Genomic DNA, 19,737 nt, shown 5'->3' on the forward strand with positions numbered 1-19,737 from the left:
TGTGTTTCATGGACTCGATAACTGTTTCAAATCAAGTCAAAAGGTCAAAGATTCATGGCTTTTGTGTAAAGGAAGACGTTCGAGATAGTAAAAAAACACAAGGGGTAAAGGCATGTAATTGTCATTTTACAGCAGGAGCCATGAAGGGAACATGTAGGTTTGAGACATCTGAATGCAGATTACCTAAAAAACTGTGAACAACTTGTTTGTTTCTGAGCTGATATTTGTAAAACCGGACGAGAGGCAGACCCAGTTTTGCGGTGGTTTAGTGAGAAGACAGAGAATCAGTGTGATCATCATCATTGATGTGGGCATGAAAGCATTATCAAAGCATCTTTTGGAGCGGACGTTGCTTTAAAAACAGCTGACTGGGACGCCTAACAGCGTTGAGATCGCAGCTTTGGGATATTGCAGGTGAGTGTAAAAATGAGGAAGCTTCTGTGGCGATTGTCTTCAAAGCCAAAACGCAATAATAGTGTAGAGATCTGGTATCTGAAAATAAAACTAATAACCACAAGCTTCCCAGGCTCCTAAGTTGCCCAGTTCAATTATCTGTCTGCACACATTAACCCTCTGATGATCATTAATCATTCTGTAATTGACTCAGTGTATTTATAGTGCCTTGAGCTCCTGAAATCAAGTGAAACTTTTTTTTCCAAAGTTTTCTCAGGTGATCTAGTTTTAATCTCATGGAAACGTACAGTTTTAGCTCATAGACCCACTGTTATCAGTCAGTAGCATTACTGACTGTGTGTCCATAAACTGGAGTCCTTTAGACAAGTAATAGCGGCCTATCCATCAAAAATGAATTCAGCTGTGTTGAAGCTTTAACTACACAGATTTGTCTTCTCTTCCCCTCAAGGCCAGTAGAGGTATAAGAAGATGTCCAGAGTGTATTATAAAGCAGCGATGGGAGCAGAAGTGGTCTCTGACGTTACAGACAGCTCACAGTGGAAGCAGGATCTGGATAGCAAAGTGTCTCTGGACAGCGGACGTCCAGTCCCTGCTGTCGTGCTGGCCAACAAATGTGACGTGACAGGAGGGGACAGAGGTTCGGTGTCCTTTCTGGCAGCTTCTGTAAAGACACCAGCTTCATGGGCTGGTTTGAGACCTCTGCTAAGGTTTCTGTTATATTTTTATGATAGCAGAAAAAAAGATGTTTTTTCCCAGTGCTCCACTGTCTTTTGACATGATGACTTCAATAAAAATATTTCAAGAAAGAGTCTAAATTCTGAAAAGCAAAGAAGCTGCTCCATGACCCCGAATCCATACAGGCTTGGAGTTTAAATATGTTAAAACAATGCACGTTGTGTTTTTCTTTCTTAGTTTTTCATGATTGAACATTCAAAAAAAACAGGGGGGGAAAAAAACAATGCACTTTTTAAATCTTAAGTAGGAAATAAGAGTATTTCTCTGCATAGCAACAGACAATTAGCTTAATTAGCCCACTAACAAACTGATCAAAGCACAAACTGTCAAAGATGCATTGAAGCACTTCATGAATGAACATCTATACTACAACACTCCCCCCTACTGGCCACAGCTGGCCATGACGAGCCATCACAACCAAAGCACTCATAAACTATTACCTGTCTTAATGTTGTTAATTTAAGACTACATAGTGTCCCTTTAATAAAGCAACTTCAAGAAGGATTATTGGATTAAAGATTTACTAACAATCCATATTTTTACATCTGATTTCACACATTTCATTCTGAATATTTCACAGTCACACAGTTAAACATTCACATCTGAGGTTAAGTGCCTCGGTGCTGGTTAATGAGGGAGGGGCAGGCGGTGCCTTTCACTTTGGTGACCCCTCATCTATCCTGCTGATCCAGATGATTGAACTTTAGGCTACCACTGACTCCGGAAACTGTATTTACTTCATATATCACATTTAACATACATCAGTCACTGATTTGATTCAGCACATTGTCTTGTAGATATCTGGTGAAACCTTGAACGTTCACTGACGTGTGAGGTTATTTTTGCGCACCAATCTGTCCTTTGCTGTCCTGTAGTTTTACTTTTTTTCGGTGTCCTTGCTGTGCATCTAGGGAACTGTTCCACATCCTGCCGCTGAGTACCTATACACAGTTGCTTTTGTCCAAATTCATACTCTATACAACGTGTTTATTCTAAACTTGAAATAGTCTGTGTGTAAAAACCTCACACTGTTTTATTGCACCAGCAAATGTTCACTTTGCTGATCAAGTGAGTCAGGAAGGTAGTTTACCTCAAGTTGCAGTTGTGCCTGAGGGAAACCGAGGGGAGAAGTAAAGCACAGCTGCTAATTATGGATGTATGTCCCAGATACCAGAGGCCTTAACTCAGGAGTCAGACAGGGATGCTGGCCCCAATAACTTCGCCACATCGGACACAAAAGCTCAGCCTCTTCTATCTTGTTGTTGTTTTCAAATACGACATTCGAAATGGGAAGAGCACTCTCTGCAACAGATCCCCATTTACACGTGCATTATTGATATTGCCCTATTTTATCTGCCCTCCAGTGTGCATTTTCCACTGGTGGCTTCGTTCATATATTCATGATCGCATGAAAATTTCAATGTTAGTCAAACTCGCAAAGAGGCTGATGAAGAGCGAAGCGGTGTGCATGTCTCTGCTGTCACTCTGCGCCTCCAGTGACCCATTTTGTGATGGCCTGTGTTAATTAAGCATTCACTGTCTGTGGAAAGCTGACGTAAATAAGCTGTATGGTAGACCGACTATTTGAAGAAAGCAAATTCTGAGCGGGTGCCAAAATGCCAGAATGTGAATCAACCTAATCATCAAAAAAAAACAGATCATATCCTGAACCATCAAGGCAACCAATCAGACGTAGGAATCCATATGTTGCTGTCCAGGGAGATGAATCATGGCTATAAGAAAAGCCTTCCACCACTACAAAGTGGAGTTAGAGTGCATGAAGCTTTAATATAAGTAGACTTCGCCATCTAGTGTACAAAACGTGCATGTGCAAAGATAGTTAAAGTGAGGTAAGCCTTCTGCTGCAAATCTGTTAGTGACATTTTGTCTAGAAATCAGTTATGATATGTTCTCTTTCTGTTCCTGCGTGATGATACATCCTATATCCTCATCTCTGCTTGTTAGCAGTGTAGTAATGTGAGAATACCCGGTGACAAGCATTCAACCTTACAAAGAGAATGGTGGGCATTATGCAGAATGGCGTTATTGTGCAGTGATGTGCACAAGGGGGGGGCAGGGGGGGCAGTCGCCCCCCCCTCGTGGCCCAATTGTTGAAAAACGTGCGCTAAAGTGCCCTCCTGAGAGCCAAAACGCGCGCTAAAGTGCCCTCCTGAGAGCCAAAATGCACGCTAAAGTGCCCTCCTGAGAGCCAAAAAAGCGTGCCAAAGTGCCCTCTTGGTTGGCAAAACACACTAAACTGCCCCCTTGGCTGGTTAGAACATGATAAACTGCCCTCTTGGGAGCCAAAACACGCGCTAAAGTGCCCTCTTGGGAGCCAAAACGCGTGCTAAAGTGCCCTTCTTTCCACCCCTGCCCTTCAAAAAGTCTGCGCACGCCACTGTTATTGTGTTTCCTTATCGTGCTTTTGTCTAAAGAGCTCAATGTAGATGTAACTGCCAAACTCGACTGAGGGTTGGCTTTGGATATGTTTTGCATGCCCACGATAAAGACAAAAAGTGAGGGGAAACCGGAAAAAGGGCAACAAATGCACCATCTGTCTATATTAAAATCCATTTTTGGAAGTCATTAAGAATTGATCATCTCAGTGGAAAAAAAACATTGGGATTAATTGTAGCCTACTATCTTACATCTCTTCTATAAAAACTTTTCAGATGTATTATTTAAGGAGTGCTGCTTAATTCCTGATATAAAAAATCATGAGAGAAGCGCCAGCCAATGAAAGTCTTACCCTCCGTAAATGACTCATCAATAAGGTGATCATTGAACCTGGTTTTCTGGTTTTAAATCAAACCAGATTTTCTAGTTTTCTAATTCTCCGTGGAGGTAACATAGCCTCGTTTTTCCCTCCTTGGGAAACAAGAGGAAGGAGGAAACGCAGGCTATTTTCATGCACACACAATAGATTGAATCCTGAACTGGGAACTGAACAATTGACAAAAGGACAACCCTCCTATCAAATGTCTGAGTGTGGCAAAGACCTTTAGTGAAGAGAGGATGATGCGCAACAAGATTTAACTGCACAATTGTGGTGAATCTCTGGATTAATCAAATGTTTTTCTCACTGTATTATTTTCCGATAAACTTTATGGCTTTGATAGCTGTCACAAATGCAGCTCTTCTTTTCTTTTCCAGCCACAAAGAGTCACGGCTGCTCCTCAGCCAGCAGGGGGCCACAAAACATCAGATTCCTCTGTTCATTTTTACCCTATCAGAATGTTTTAAACAGATTTTGTTACAGTTTTTCATTTGCAACCATTTTTGTATGTTGAAGTTCAAACATATCATGGTATTGGACCCTCCATAAGTATCACGCTGTAGACATTAGCTTATTAGATTTATTAGGTTTGACCATTTTGGGGGGATTGTGACAAATGTAGTGTTGGGAACTGTAAATTGTGTGTATTTTTAAGTAAAACATCAATCATCAAGATATACTTTAAGTATCAAAAGTAAAAGTACTAATCATGCAGAATGAAATGATGTATATTATTAGATTTTAACTAGGCCTTAGTATAAATGAAGGCTGAGGCTGGTAAATTTGGTTTAACTACTTAGTATAGTTTAGTACCTTCTGGGATCAATAAAGCTTTACACGGGTTATTTTATCACGGGGACAGGTAAAGATGTAAAGTAAAAATTACTTCCCATCGTTGTTAAATTCATTTTTATATCTCATTTTATTTTTTTGTTCACAACTATCTGGCAACACCTGGAAATTAACCTGTGACCTCTTGGGGGGTCCTGACCGACAGGTTGAGAACCAGTGAAAGAAGATATATTTTGTATATTAGAACCAAATCTAAAAATTAAGTAAAGTTGTCAAGTAAATGTAGTGAAAGTGCAATATAGAGCACAATATTTGCCTCTGCAACTTGTACCTAATTATAATAGTAAATAATAAACTGTATGTATATAGCACCATACTGTTTACAAAGGAAACTCAGGAAGATAGTATCACAGAATAAACACTCAACAGTGGCGGCAAACACAAGGAAAGTCTCATCTGAGGTGAGTAAAAACAGGAAGGCAGAACAGTGATGTGAAAACACAAAAAGTCAGTATGAGTCTTAAAAAGAATAAAAGTGATAAAACGGGCAAAATCATATTTCAGGAGAGAGAGAAGAAAAGCAAGGGGTGCAAAAATAGAAATAAAAATCCTTAAAGGACAATAAGAACATGACGTCACAGCACAGGAATAAAGATCAGAGAGGAAATATTGTGTGCCGTAGAAGGAATGAAAGATGGAAAGATGTTTTGGTTTGGTCTGTGTTCAAATACTAATGTGTTTTAATGTGCTTGTGGCTTTTATCAGTGCCTATATGCTACATGATATATATATGTTTTATGCCATCATTAACCTGCCAGGTACCTCAGTTGAAAAATAGCCCGTCACACTGACATGATGGTTATTAATGTGCAATAAAATATACAGATATAAACATGAAAATTCCGTTCAAAAAGGTGCCTTCACATAAAAACAATACTATAAAAGTGGCTTTAAAAGAAGTCACTGATCTCCTCAGCACAGAAATAAAGTAAACGTATCTTCCACTACAAGTAACAGTTATTAAAATGTGTGTCCTGTGAAGATTTATCGTAAAAAAGCTACATTTGTTAGCTAAAATCCCTGTCGAGGTCACAGAATGAGCCGGGTCACAGAATGTGCCGTAACACCGTCCCAGCATCCGGGGGACCGCAGTGCGCAGACGCAATCCCCGCTGCAGTTCACTGCGTTTCCGTAGCCAGTCTGCTACCCGCTGAGCCCTGGCCGGGGAAGCAGCTCACGGAAACGATTGATCCCGATCGAATAACGCCAAAGCTGGCCACATAAATGGCGGATTAACACCCACATCGGCAAGGACTCGCTCGATCAATGTTCGTGACTCGGGTGCTTTGGGAGAGTGCGCTGGCAACACCCTCCGTAACATGTGAGATGTATACAGACAGATATTAACTGTGCGTTATTTCGGCTAACTAGCTAGCAGCTACCCCCCCTCTATCCAATTTATGGTAGCTCGCTTGATCTGTTTTTCAATCCGTCGCGACTGTACCGGAGGAAAATGAAGAAGTTTAACATTAGGAAGGTGCTGGACGGCTTGACAGCGGCTTCCTCCTCCTCCTCCTCCTCCGCAACTGCTCAGCCGGGTACTCCCAGGGAGAACGATGTGGTCCAGGAGACTCTCCAGTCGGAGCATTTCCAGCTTTGCAAGGTGGGTTTCGCGTTCTAACGGCAGCGGCTCGCATTAACGGCTGTTTGTGCCCACTGACAGTCAGATGACAGCGGCGTGACCAGACGGCTGCTCGTTGTTTTCATCCACCAGCACCAGGAAATCAAACGAGTGTTCGCATATAGGATTTAAATTAACCCTCAGAAATGTAGTCCAGGGATTAAAGTACAAGTTTTAAATGTAAGAGGGGTGATTATTTTAATTATTCACTGGCTGCCTGGCTGGCTGGCTGGCTGGCTGTGTCCCGTGGTTGTATCCGGGGCTGTCACAGCACCAGGCTTGTTTGCATTGCACTGAATCCTCGCCTCAAGTCACTGTTTCTTTACCTAATCACAGACCATCTTGATTTAAACTGTGTTCACGTTTCATCAGGTGTGTCCTACTATAGCTATCACATGCCTCTGATATACATACAGACTGCTGTGATAGCTGCTGCTGTCTCAGCAGATAAGATATTTAGGGATGAGGGCAAAATCTAAAGTCCAACATCTGTGTAGAAAAGGCATTTAATTCAGTTTGAGTTGCTGTGACTTGAGTCTGAGTCTGATGAATCAAGCAAATATATTAAAATGTGGTAGAATATCGTGCTAAAAAGGCCGTTACTTTGGTACCTGCTGTCCAACCCACTGTCCAATTAATCGATTAGTTGTGGACGCTTCAATTAATCGGCGACTGGTTTGATAATCGCTGTTATGAAAAAGTCCAAAATCTTTTATTCCGGCTTCTCATATGTTGTCACTGTTTTCTAGCATTTATAGACCTGACAACTAGTTGATTAACTGAAAATCTAATAGACAGATTAATCTACAAATTAATCGTCACTTTAGAGGCGTTTTTTTCCTCTGAACAGGACTGTGGGTTTGTCCCCTCATTAAAACAGCGTCTCTTTTTGTGCACATACAAGCATTTCTTGATAATCGATTAATTCGTACGAGGAACCGTTAAAGTCCAAAGTCATCTTGGATTCCAGCTCTTAAATATGAATGTTTTTGTTTTGTGCACCTCGCTGTGAAGATGTAAACTGAATGTCTTTGGCTTGTGGGCAAAACACGACACTTGAGGACGTCATCTTGGGCTTTGGGAAACACTTCTCCAACATTTTCTGACAGTTTAGGAACCAAACAGCTCTCTGATAGTCAGGAAAATCATAGACACGTTGCCGTTGGGTGCATTTTTACACTGAACAGCACCGTGAACCCGTCTCCTCTCACTGTCTCATTAAATTTAGCGTCTGTTGTGGTACAGTGTCGAGAGGAGCAATGATTGAAGCCGCCCACTCGGTAATCAATTAATCCTTCTGAGTCATTTTACAAAAGAAAAAATTGAGAAAAATGGTCTGATTCCAGCTTCAGATGTGAACAATTTGTTTTTCTTTAGTCCTCAGTGACAGTAAACTGAATATCTTTGGGTTGTGGTCACAACAAAACACTTGAGGAACATCACCAAGACCTTTTTTTTGTCATTAAATAAACCAAACAATCAAAAAATGAATTGATAATGAAGACCGTCACCTTAGTTAGAAATATGTGAGCCTGTCCTTTTAAGTCCCAGCCTCGTTCGGTCGGCGTAAATGATTTCCCAAACTAATTTTTAATCACGCGTGGTTTAATAATCCACCTCATTAGCTCCGGAGAGGTTTGGTCCCGTGTGAAATGTGTCGATCATCTCCGAGGGCCGGCCCACCGGCCTCGGCCCCCAGCTGGGAGCGAACAGGTCAGCTCCCCAGGTCACGGGGGGCCCGCGGCGTTAACCTGTGACATAATGCCGCTGCGAGCTGCACAGCCGCTCGTAGATGGCTGGGCAAGGTCTCCAAACCCGAAACAATTGAGTTACAGATGCCTGACGATGATAACATTTTGGTGGCTCGGGGGAACGGCCGAGATCCTGGCAATGAAGTGCACTCGGAGGCTGAAAATGTGAGCGTCAGGACGGAGGAAACGAATTTATTACTGATGTTTTACAGGATTGAGCCTGGCACACATGTCAGATTCGCATGAGAAAAATATTCCAGTCCCCTTTCTTAGCTAATGTTTCTGCTTGATCCAATTTATTTTGATAATAAGACTCATTTTCCACATTGATGGATTGCATTTCTGGGAGATTATGGTAATGTTTTTTTTTTTTTCTCTTCCACTGATGCCAGCTTGACTGGAGCGCATGATTGATTAGCTGACTGGAGGTCTAATATAAATTCTGCTCTTTCCTGCAGACTGTGCGTCATGGCTTCCCATATCAACCATCCTCAATGGCTTTTGACCCCGTGCAGAAAATCTTGGCCGTCGGGACTCAGAACGGAGCTTTGAGGCTGTATCCTTTTTTTTTTTTTATTTTCTCCACGGGAAAAATGAAAACGAAGGGAGCCTCGCAAGGAAAGTAAAGCTTGGATGATTCCACTGATTCTTCCTCCACACACGCACGCACACAAGCACACACAAACATAACCCAACACACATGAGGCTCATGTCTAACTTCTTGACATCCTTTTTCTGCAAACGTCTAAGTCGCCCTCTGGCGTTGCACACACTCTGGGGGGGGGGATTGATCCAGTAAGTGACCCGTCTTCGCCTCCTGTCATCCAAACCGGCTCAGAGGTAGACGCTAGCTGGGATGTGTTTGTGTGCAGCCGGCAGCCTCCTTCTCCTGGAGCGCCAGGCTCATTAGTGGTATCTCTGCAGTAGCATGAACAGCTCCTCCGCCATATGCCGAGGAGCCAACCTCATCAACTGCGCTGCCCGGCTTGTGCCAGGATGCCACTTCACATGTGCTGTAAACATCACTGGACGCACACGCGCACACACGCACACGCACACAATCAAGCTGCCGCAGTGCCGCGTGGCCCCTCGGGCGGTCGTGAGTCAGTTTTGTGTTTGTTTGTGTACACAGATAAAAATGAGTTTTTTTACAGCTAACCAGGCAACTTCCTCGTGAGTCACAACAGTTAAACCCTGCATGCGACGGCGCCGTCGCGTCCGGGGTTACGCTGTTCGCGTCATGTCTTCGGGGCTGGACTGTGAATGTGTAAACACAGGGTTTCCCTTTGTGTTGATATCCTGCACGGGAGGCCCATCTGCTTTATTTAGATTTTCATCACGAGTGGCTCCGTCCTCGTCTTTATCCACTCTCCAGATTAAGAGAGCATTGTGTTTGCACGGGCGACTCCCGGAGAACACACACCGCTTCCATGTTGTCCTAATGCGCGACTTGGAGCTGATGGGATTACTGTCATTCAGGCAATAGGTCCATTTATCAAAAGACAGGCTGTATTGATCCACCTCATTGCCCCCGGAGTTTGGAAACGCTGCCACAGCTCAGTAGACATAAGCTCAATGAGGTGTCTACAAGCAATAAATGTCTGCTTTTACAAGATCTGTCTCTACTACAGTGTTTTAATCAGTGTGTTACTGTAGACCGTCGCCCGCTCCGGCTAATGCCACGCAGGAATGGAGGCCAGCCGTGGCAGGCAGAAGTGTTTTGAACCTTTTTTTTTTTAGAGAGAAAGTTGTGCAAAATGGATTAAAACGTTACACAACATTGTAGCTTGCATATCCTCTTGCAAGCCTACCGGTCACGCTGAAAGTCAGAAGAAAGCTGTTCACACGGTCAGCGGGCCGGCCTGCCGCTTCCTCTTCTTTAGGCGTCGACAGTGCTTTAACTTTTAAGAAACTCTGCACAGAGCCTTCATCAGTTTTTTCATTCGTCAGCGAGCTTGATAGGACGACTTCCTGTCGAGATGTGTATCAGTTGACTAAACAAGAAAACCCGCTGATGTTGAAATACTGCGGTGAACCACAATGGTTTACCAAATGCGGAAGTGTTGTTGTGTTAAACTCTCGGGAGCAAAGCGGAGATCCTCACAGAGCTCCAGAGAGCAACACGTTGAAGATCTGTTGAAGATGTGACATCAAGTTGAACGCATCTTGTCTCCAGTACGGCAAGCAGGGATATAAATAGATAATATATATATATAGATATTATTGCATCTGACACGTTGAAAGTAAGGCCGGAGCTTACGGGTTACTTCAGCAGTTTGTTGGTTTGCCGGTTTGTCAGCAGGACTACACAAAAACTACTGAGCAGGTTTGGGTGAAACTTTGATGGCGGTCGGGTCTCAGCCCGGAATAGAATATTAACATTTGGTGTGTTTTCCGGATGAGGGGACTGATCCAGGAATTTCTTCTCACCTCACTTTGTTTTGCGAGAGAGAGATCGCGTTTGACACTTTTGTTAATTTCTCAAAGAATAATGTGAGGATCCTAATATTATTCATCCACTACACTGTTTGTTGCCCTTCTGGTTTGGCTTTCACAGATCTGGCGCGTTTAAACGATGGTTATGCAGTTATTGGTGGTTTAAATATTTTGGAGTGATACAGCGCTTTTGAGTTTAATATTTAATTAGGCTTGATTGAATTAATGAGGACTGTTGGCCCTTGGCGAACGTTTGCACTCGAGTGCCATTTGCTGACTATTTTGCTGAAAAAAAATGTAAAAACGGCCGATCGAATTTCTCACAATTTCTGCAAGTTGACGTCTTAATGTTGCTTGTTTTTAGGGTGAACATGCAGTGGTACCTCTTGTTTTTAGAGAATATAATGCAGGAAAGGATGCTTCCGATTACATTATTGTAGAAGTTTAGACAGTAGAAGACAGTAAAGTTTACTGTTAAACTGTAAAATTCTGCAAATATTATGTATCTTTGTCACAACTCATCCAAGGGGTCATTGCAAAAATGTAAAATTTATCTATGTATGTATATCGCTTCAAATCTTCCCCACAATATCAATTCCGCCATCGACCCCAAAAAGTACCGGCGGGGCTCTAATTTTGATATACAAAATGTATTTCAATATGATGAAAATTCTCAGCTCAGAAAATAACATCACTTCATAGAAACGCAGCCTTTAAAACCAGGACAGGGGCGGTTCTAGGGGGGGGGGGGGGGGCCTACAGGGGCCAGTGCCCCCGTAACTCTGAGTCTGGACCCCCCTGTGGCCCCCCTGACAGGGAGTCTGCATTGATAATACAATGACAGATGTCTTGCAATGATTTTGTTCTGAAGGGAAAGGCAGAAATAAAGTGTCTCAGCAGTTTACTACCCAATCACAATTGCTGAAATTGTAAACACTGCTTTGTCTGAATGAGGGATTTATCCTTTTTTTCCGTGTTGTATGTGCCCCCTAACAAAAAAGCCAGCCCCAACCTGGCCCCCCTATTAAAACTGGTCTAGAACCGCCACTGAACCAGGACAACTTCTTTCAAATCATGGGGAGACAAAGGCCAAAATTTAAGAAGATCTATAGCCTCATCATGTCACAAAAACATCATGATATCGTTGTATATCGTTCAGCTGTTGCGCAAAGTTGACTAGCGTGACTCGACTTCCTGTGCTGACACAATCCTCGATGCATGCGTTCTACTAATGAGATGAAGGCGTTGTAGTCTAAAACCGTCTCAGTTGACAAACTCGACACTTCGCTGCAGTTTTGTACCTGTGGCTTTTTGATCGCGCAGCGTTGAAGGAAACACCGGCAGAACGCTCACGTCGGCGATAACAATCTGGTGTTGAGTTTCATCTTTTCATCAATTTCCTGCTGGCCTAGAAAGTGGCTTTGCTCAGCAGCACCATTAACCTACATTACATCAGACTCGCAGCCCAGACACCTGTTTGTGCTCTGATTGGTTAACAAAGGGCAGCGGCGGTAGCTCGAATTAACCGTTACAAGGCTTTAGAGGTGATGCTACTTGATGTTAGCGACATGAATGCACATCACTGTTGCATATTAACATTCTTGCCCTTTAGACCACAGCTCTGTTCTTATTTATGCACAGCCAGGGGCCGCGAAACACGCTTAATGACTCTTCCTCCTCCATTGTGCAGCTGCGGAGACATGATATCCATTAATACTTCTGACGAGTGTCGTACAGAACTTGCGGGGGCCAGGAGCTAAAAACTGGACAGAAAGGTCGCGGGTGAATGTGAGTTCAGTTGCCGGCGGGCTTTCGACTGGCGCCGGCTCCCAGTCTGGAAGTCTGCGCTCGCCTCCGTCCTTGTGCAGAAGTGCAGGGGCGGTTCTGGGGGGGGGGGGGGCCAACAGGGGCCAGTGCCCCCGTAACTCTGAGTCTGGACCCCCCTGTGGCCCCCCTGACAGTGAGTCTGCATTAATAACACAATGACAGATTTCTTGCTATGATTTTGTTCTGAAGGGAAAGGCAGAAATAAAGTGTCTCAGCAGTTTACTACCCAATCAAAATTGCTGAAATTGTAAACACTGCTTTGTCTGAATGAGGGATTTATCCTTTTTTTCCGGGTTGTATGTGCCCCCTAACAAAAAAGCCGGCCCAAACCTGGCCCCCCCTATTAAAACTGGTCTAGAACCGCCACTGCAGAAGTGATGCCCACTGTTGAGCCTGTCCTGAAACGCACTCCCGCAAACCCCACCTTAGTTTGTTTTAGGCACCGAGGGTTTGTTTGATCACAGCTTAGTTAATCCTGTTCGGTGCTTGTAATGCTGTGTCAGCTCAAAGCGGGCTCAGATAGCGAACATAGCCGTCTGCCCTTTTAGAGCCTTCCTTCAGCGATATGGCATCGAGAAGAAGCACCTTTTTTTTTCTGTTGTCTGCATAGAGATTCGCTCCCTGATTAGATCTCACGCTGCTTCCTCCTCCTTCTCTTTGTGCTGGCGCGCACGAGTCGGCGCGCGTGCTACCCGTCTGTAAAAGTGATTAAAGGCTGGTTGAAGAAGACAAGCTTTTCCTCCCTCCCCCCCCCCCCCCGCTTCTCGTTTCTGTGCCGTCTGTGGAAATATTTGGAGGTTTTTTTTTTCGTTGGCCACATCACAGCCCCGGTGCCAGCGTGGCAGTGCTCCGCCACGGCCAGGTCCCTGTGCCACACATGCATTCATTTTGGCTCCTGTCATAGTTCACACACAGTTCAAACCGGAGGGATGTGCTGTGGGCAGAATGGGTGCGCCGGCTGTTTTTTTGAACGGACAGTTTAAGCAGGCAGTAACTACCTTAATAGTCCAATAGAGAGAGAGCCGAGAGAAAGTTGAGTGTTTTTGCCCTCGTGCTGGCTGACGCATGTGAAAAAAGAAGGCAGGAAGGGCTCGCCAGTTTTATTTCTAACTGAAACTAGTTGTGGTTTCGTGTTCTCGCCAGCGCCTGTCGGTGAATGCAAACTGAAAACATCAATATCGTTTAACGAAAGCAATCAAGACACAAACACAAGATTTCTGTGTATCCGCATTGTGTTTTTCATACATCTGTCCAGTTTTCTTTGACCGATCTGACTGTTAGCTTTGGCCGTGCGGGCGTGGAGTGCTACTGTCAGCATGAGAGCGGCGCTGCTGTCATCCAGCTCCAGTTCCTGATCAACGAGGTTTGTTGTCTCAACTTGCTCCCTGTTTGGTTTTCTCCCCTCGCTCTCCCTTAACTCTTGAGTTCGACCACTGTCCCCTGTGTCCTTTCTATGCATGTTCCTGCCAGCAGATAGGATGCACACTGGTACTTATTCAGGCCATGAATCAGCTTTATTCATCAATTGATTTAACAGTTACGCTGCTGTTGTGACCCACATGCTTCTATAATGCCCTCATAGTTATGTGCTGATGAGACAACCATATAAAACGGGCCACAAGGTCTTTTGTGGATTCTGATAACACCCCCCCTCTCCCTGTTTCTGACCCTCCCCCCCAGGGGGCGCTGGTGAGTGCCTTAGCTGATGACAGCATCCACCTGTGGAACCTGAGGCAAAAAATCCCCGCTATCCTGCATTCTCTCAAGTTCAACAGGGAGAGGTAAAGTAGCGTGTCCTTCTTTCTGCCGTTGTTCCCTCAGTGATTTTTCCTCTGGCAAAGGCAAAGACAAGTAAGAAGGTCAAAGTAGCCCTCGAGCTGATGATATTCCATTTGTGGTATTTTTTTTTTTTTTTTTCATTTGTGGCCGTGAAAGTTTTCTACACATCTATCCAACAACCCCCCACCAATATTTTTTGCCGAGGCCTTGCTCGGACCGAAATCAAGAGAGAAAAACTGGGAGAGTGTCATCATTTGGTCCGAGAACTCTGCCTGGATAACGTCCCGTCCGCAACAACCTGCTTCAAGAGATGCTTTCTACAAACCATGCAGCATAATATTTCTCCTTCCTCGCTGATGCAGTCTCCTCACAGCGATGTTGTCGACGGCACCAAGCAAAATAGCTAAATTTGAGCAATCTGGCGAGCCTCTAAATGTTAATCCATGTCTATTTTTGGCCTACCTGACATTATCTGTTTTACCCCGACACTGAACCTGTCATGTCAACAAACATCCATCGCGAGTATTACAGCACAGTAGCAGACTATATCATAGTGTCATTTCATCCACAAGTCACTGGGGAGATGATTACGGGTGATACTTGCAGTGCTAGGCAGAACTTGTGTAAGGATCAAAGTATCATAACGAATGACACCCTGCCAGCACTTTCAAGTAGGCTATTTATTTACCAGATAAAGTTGCTAACCTAGATCTTCGTGAATGAATGCCTTACTGTACCAAATCGCTCTAAGAGACAGGAGCAGCGCCTTGTTACTGCGGGACATGCAGGTTCCGGTGAGGTGACGGGACGCGCCGGAAGATGTCTGGGGATGTAGGAATGAGGTCAATAAATTAAGTGTAAATCACTTGAGCAACAACGGTGTCGACCAGCCAGTCTGATTTCCAGCCTAAGTGGTAAGACAACACGGTGTGATGTCGGGTTGCGCTTCTCCCCAAGTTGAAGAACTACTGTTTTGCTGAAACGCCCAATTTTGTCTGAATGAGGCCTGAAATCTAATTACCGATCACTCGGCGGATCAAGTTTTAGCTTTTAGCTCGTCGTTTTTGTTTTCCAACCCCGCAAATTCTCCTCTCACCACTCCCATTTTCAGGAGTAGCCGGCAGCTATTGTCAGCTAATAATGTTGTTTCTGCATCTCTATTTATGCAATAAGGGCTTAACAAAAAAAGGAAATAATAACACATTGAACATCTTAAGTCAATGAAAAACCAATGAGCCAAAAGAGTAAATGCATGCTTTGTTCCTGGCGTTGATCAAAACAAGTTTTTCAGATGACGACCGTCAGAGGTTACGTTTGTCCCACAAATTCATTCGATACAACTTTGATGGATAACGATTTTTTTTTGTATGTTTGTTCTCCAGGGTTATTCAAAATGACCAGGGTTCAATCAAAACCACAAAAACTTGCTGGAGACGTCCCGTACGACGCGCGGACAGTCGGACAGTTAACATCCGCCCTGTCCGTTTGACATCGTTAATATGTTCTTCCCAGCAGTTGAGAAAAGACAGCGGTGTTTACTCCGTTATTCCTCCCCGCTGATCTATATATAGTCCGGCTTCATTAGTGTGACACAGAGCAAGGCCTTTGTAATTAAATCTTAGTCACTCGCTACTCCTTCCAGTTGGAGCAGCCTGATTAGGGACACGGGTGACTCTTTTGATGGGACTGAGTCATGAGGTAATGAAAAGCCGGGCTCTGATGGATCCTGATCTCCCTTCTTGCAGAATCACATACTGCCACCTGCCCTTCCAGAGCAAATGGCTTTACATCGGCACAGAAAGGGGAAACATCCACATTGTCAACGTGGAGTCCTTCACTCTCTCAGGCTACGTCATCATGTGGAACAAAGCCATCGAACTGTGAGTCTGTATTTCACAACTCTCTCTGTTTTTTGTTTTCCTCCTTCTACTTTCTTCCCATTTGCATATCTTCTTTGTGCACTCGCGCGAGTTGACACTCAACCAGCAAACTCGGAAAACGCAAAGGAATGTGTTAGCAGATACTGTGTGTCCTGCGCGCTGAGAATCCTGTAGCTCCGATCAGTGTGTGCGGGCGGCACGGAGGTGGTGATTGTGCCATGCCAGAACTTGCTGTCGAGACTTCCGGAGGTGTTTGCTGCCCGATTTAACGGAACATCTGTGATAGGAAGAGCCCACCAGATAACCCCCCCCCCCCCCCCCCGGTGACTTATCCTGTGTCACCCACTCCCTCGTGTAAACACCCACTGCGAGGATCACAAGGAATAGCACATCACATCCTGTGCATAGGTGAGCGATGCGCTGCCTTTCCTGCAGGTTTCAGATATATCTTGGCAGGCGCCACGCGCAGGTAAAATTAGATTTCGCTGGGTAAAACCGGTGTCACCGACTGAAACTCCTAGATATGATATGTAACGTTTCCACATCAAACTCACAATATGTAATCCCTGTTGCTTGGAGTCTCTCAGTCAAAGCAAAACAAGAGATGTTGGATGAGTGTTACGTAGAGAGAGCTGAGCCGAGCTGCAAACTGCTGGCCGGTTGAAGAGGCAGACCACCTGGAGGAAGAACTACCTCTCTCTCCCAGACGATTGCAGCCAAAACCAAAACTACCTTGAGTAAACTTTGAGATGATACAAGTACACTTCAATGCAGAAATGTGAAGTTATACCTCTAAAATGTCTAAAAACGGATATATCTGTTATGTATTTTTTATTGAGCTGTGTAATTGAAATTTCCCGAATGTTTCCGACAATGTTAAAACCCAAACAAGATCAGAAGCTAACAGCGAGTTTCGTCTGGTCGCTACAACTTCTGGGAGAGAGTCAGAGAGGGAGGGAGGAAGGAAGTCAGCGGAGGAGACTAAAAGTAACATGAAAAAGACCAAAGCGCCTTGAACACCTCTTCCTGAGTCACGTACTTTTCATTTGAAGTTGTGATTGTTTCTTAATGAAGACAACAAGATCCCAACCTACTTAGTGTGTGCGTTTTAAGTGTGTTGGTTATAATAACGCCTGAATCTGTGCATGAAATAGCAACAGAAACTAATAGCGTGACAAACGTTTTGAGGGAACAGGAAGAACTTTAGCTCATCAGAGTTACACTTTCTAGGTAATTCTTCTAGGGCGCCCACCAGCAGGCTAAAAAAAAAAAAAAAAAAATGATAATAATTCCAGACGGTGACTGGCAGCTAAAATTGGCAGTAGAGTATAAAGGTGTGCGGGTATGTATGTGTGTGAATGCCGCCGGTGAAATCTGATAAATTGCCGTTTCAGATCTGGGAGTTGAAAGTGTCAGAGCACCAAAGTATGCCATCAGCTCAGATAAATGTCTCCGACGCAGACAGAGGAGACGGGGAATGATTTTGGCTGTCTTGACTGCGAAAAAATGATTAAAGAAAGGAGCTCTCGGCTGTAGTGTGAGTTTTTCCAACGCGATATTCACTTTCGTTCCTTGGTGGACTGAAGTGTCCGGCCTCTGATAGAGAAATCTTTTCATCGCACTTTCCGCTTCGGAGTTTGTTGTCTCTGCAAACTCGCGAAATTCACAGTCGAGGTTTTTTTTCCTGCGGAGGACAGAAACAGCCTGCGGTCTTAATGATCGTATTTAGCGTTGCGGTTGAAGCCCGGGACGCAGCTTCGACTCATTGTTTTTTATTTTGCGAAATCTACATTTTCATACATTCAAACGAGTCTGTAAAACAATGTATAATGATTGTGTGTATATATACGCGAGTTTGTGTTGATGGCGTACCATGTGGCGATTGCCGGCTGGAGTCCGTATTCCAGTCCGCCCCTGCCTTTTTACTCGCTGCTACATATCTGACTGCATCGACTCATCAGCGGCAATGAGATCATTAGCCGCTGGAGCCAGACCACATTCAGAGGCAGCAACACTTTCTTTAGGCCAGACCTTCACTTCCTCCATGCCCCTTGCTCTGTTGCCACGGTGATGCTGTCTCCACACACTATAATCTCTCATAGACCCTCATGTGACCCGGCTCTCTCTTCCTTCTCGCTCCTCTCTCTCTCTCTCTCATATGTCCTGACTCTCTTTCTCTCTCTCTCTCTCTCTCTCTCTCTCTCTCTCTCTCTCTCTCTGGTGCACTGATGCACATTTTCATCTTATATTCTTGCTCTTTTTTTTTCTTTTTTTCTTTCTTTTTGGACGTCTTCCCTAATTGCTTCGCTGTATTCTCCTCTTCCTGTAAAAGCTAGACTGTTTGTTTTAGAAAAACACTCGGGATGCATTTTATTTATCGGGTTTTGCATCGTGTCAGTCGGGCAGTAACACGCACTCCGTCTTCTTGTGTCCCTCCAACTTGCACAGATCCACCAAGACACACCCAGGGCCTGTCGTGCACATCAGCGATAACCCCATGGATGAGGGAAAGGTAACTGATAGTCGACCACGACGTGTGCTGCGGAACAAACATACATTTCTACATTTCTTTTCTGTAAAAACAAACTGTACAGTTCTGTCAATGTGCTCTCCTCTTCTCTGTGGATAACCGCTCCTGTGCAGATGGCACAATGTCAATACGGCTTGTGCAGCTACAGTGGAGACTGATAGCGGAACATCTTCAGCTAATTGAAATATCAATGATAAACATCAGAATTTGGCGTGAAAATCAAAGAGAAAATGTTTCTTCCACAGTGTTACACAGACAGTGTCACGGCAGAGGAGATGGAGACACTGATTGTCTTGTAGCAACAGTGGCATCATTAGATCAGAATGCATTGGATGTGAATGCAGAATACATACTTGCCACTACATGGACCTAGTAACAAACTATTCTTTACAAATATTTATGCCCATACATCAATCTTTGATTGAATGCAACAGGTTAATCCAGAGATTATCCAGATTTCATTTCACATCACTGAACATTGAGAATACAGTCTTGACGCTTGTCTCCAGGTCTGCTGTGCACTAGAAACATTTTACCTTTGTCTCGCCTCAACGTTGCACGTGGTGCACGACTGTTGACCTTTCGGCTTTTGTGAAGAACATCAGGGAATTTCCTTGTGCAGTCTTAGACAGACATTTTTGTTTGGACATGCGAGACACTCACGTGATGTCTGTAAATTCACAGCCAGAAACAAGGAAGTGAATTTGAGAATGTGCATATCTGACTTAACTCAACTCACTGCTCTGACTGACTGACTATCAAATTCACAAAAAGTTGCAATGATTGGACAAAATTGCAAAGTGTTCTAGTGAAAACATAGCAAGTCATTAAATTAGTTGGTACTTACTATGATAGAAGTTATTTTAGTTTTTCTTTATTGTGATGTTATAAACATACATTTTATTTTAGTCAGTCAAAGTCAAATATAATTTTAGTTTTATTTCAGTCAACTAAAATGTTGATTGTAGGTTTTTAGTTTAGTTTTTAGTAAACGTTGTTTTGTTGTCAAAGTCCCTGTGAACATGACGGGCGGCGATGATGAAGTCGCGTTAACTCCAGGCTGAGTTACACGCGTCAAATGTGATTTCACAGCCGTGCTCTGAGCTTCGCTCGTGTTTTTCTCTCTTGTTTTTGCA

At 44.0% G+C, this 19,737-nt stretch overlaps 1 protein-coding gene across 7 annotated transcripts in view; it reads left to right on the forward strand.

The window, feature by feature from the left end:
* Positions 1-5,875: 5,875 nt before the first annotated feature.
* stxbp5b (syntaxin binding protein 5b (tomosyn)) overlaps positions 5,876-19,737 on the forward strand; it is a 31,532-nt gene continuing 17,670 nt past the window's right edge. For 6 of the 7 annotated variants that reach the window (XM_030443555.1, XM_030443557.1, XM_030443561.1 and 3 more), the window contains exons 1-6: positions 5,877-6,380; positions 8,608-8,705; positions 13,694-13,775; positions 14,093-14,193; positions 15,937-16,071; positions 18,520-18,583. In XM_030443555.1, coding sequence (XP_030299415.1) covers positions 6,231-6,380; positions 8,608-8,705; positions 13,694-13,775; positions 14,093-14,193; positions 15,937-16,071; positions 18,520-18,583 — 630 coding nt within the window. In that variant the 5' untranslated portion in view covers positions 5,877-6,230. Of the gene's footprint in view, positions 6,381-8,607; positions 8,706-13,693; positions 13,776-14,092; positions 14,194-15,936; positions 16,072-18,519; positions 18,584-19,737 lie in introns of all 7 variants that reach the window. The other variant, XM_030443560.1, reaches the window with a different exon arrangement.

Source organism: Sparus aurata, chromosome 16 (genome assembly GCF_900880675.1).
Source record: "Sparus aurata chromosome 16, fSpaAur1.1, whole genome shotgun sequence".
Taxonomy (NCBI): Eukaryota; Metazoa; Chordata; class Actinopteri; order Spariformes; family Sparidae; genus Sparus; species Sparus aurata.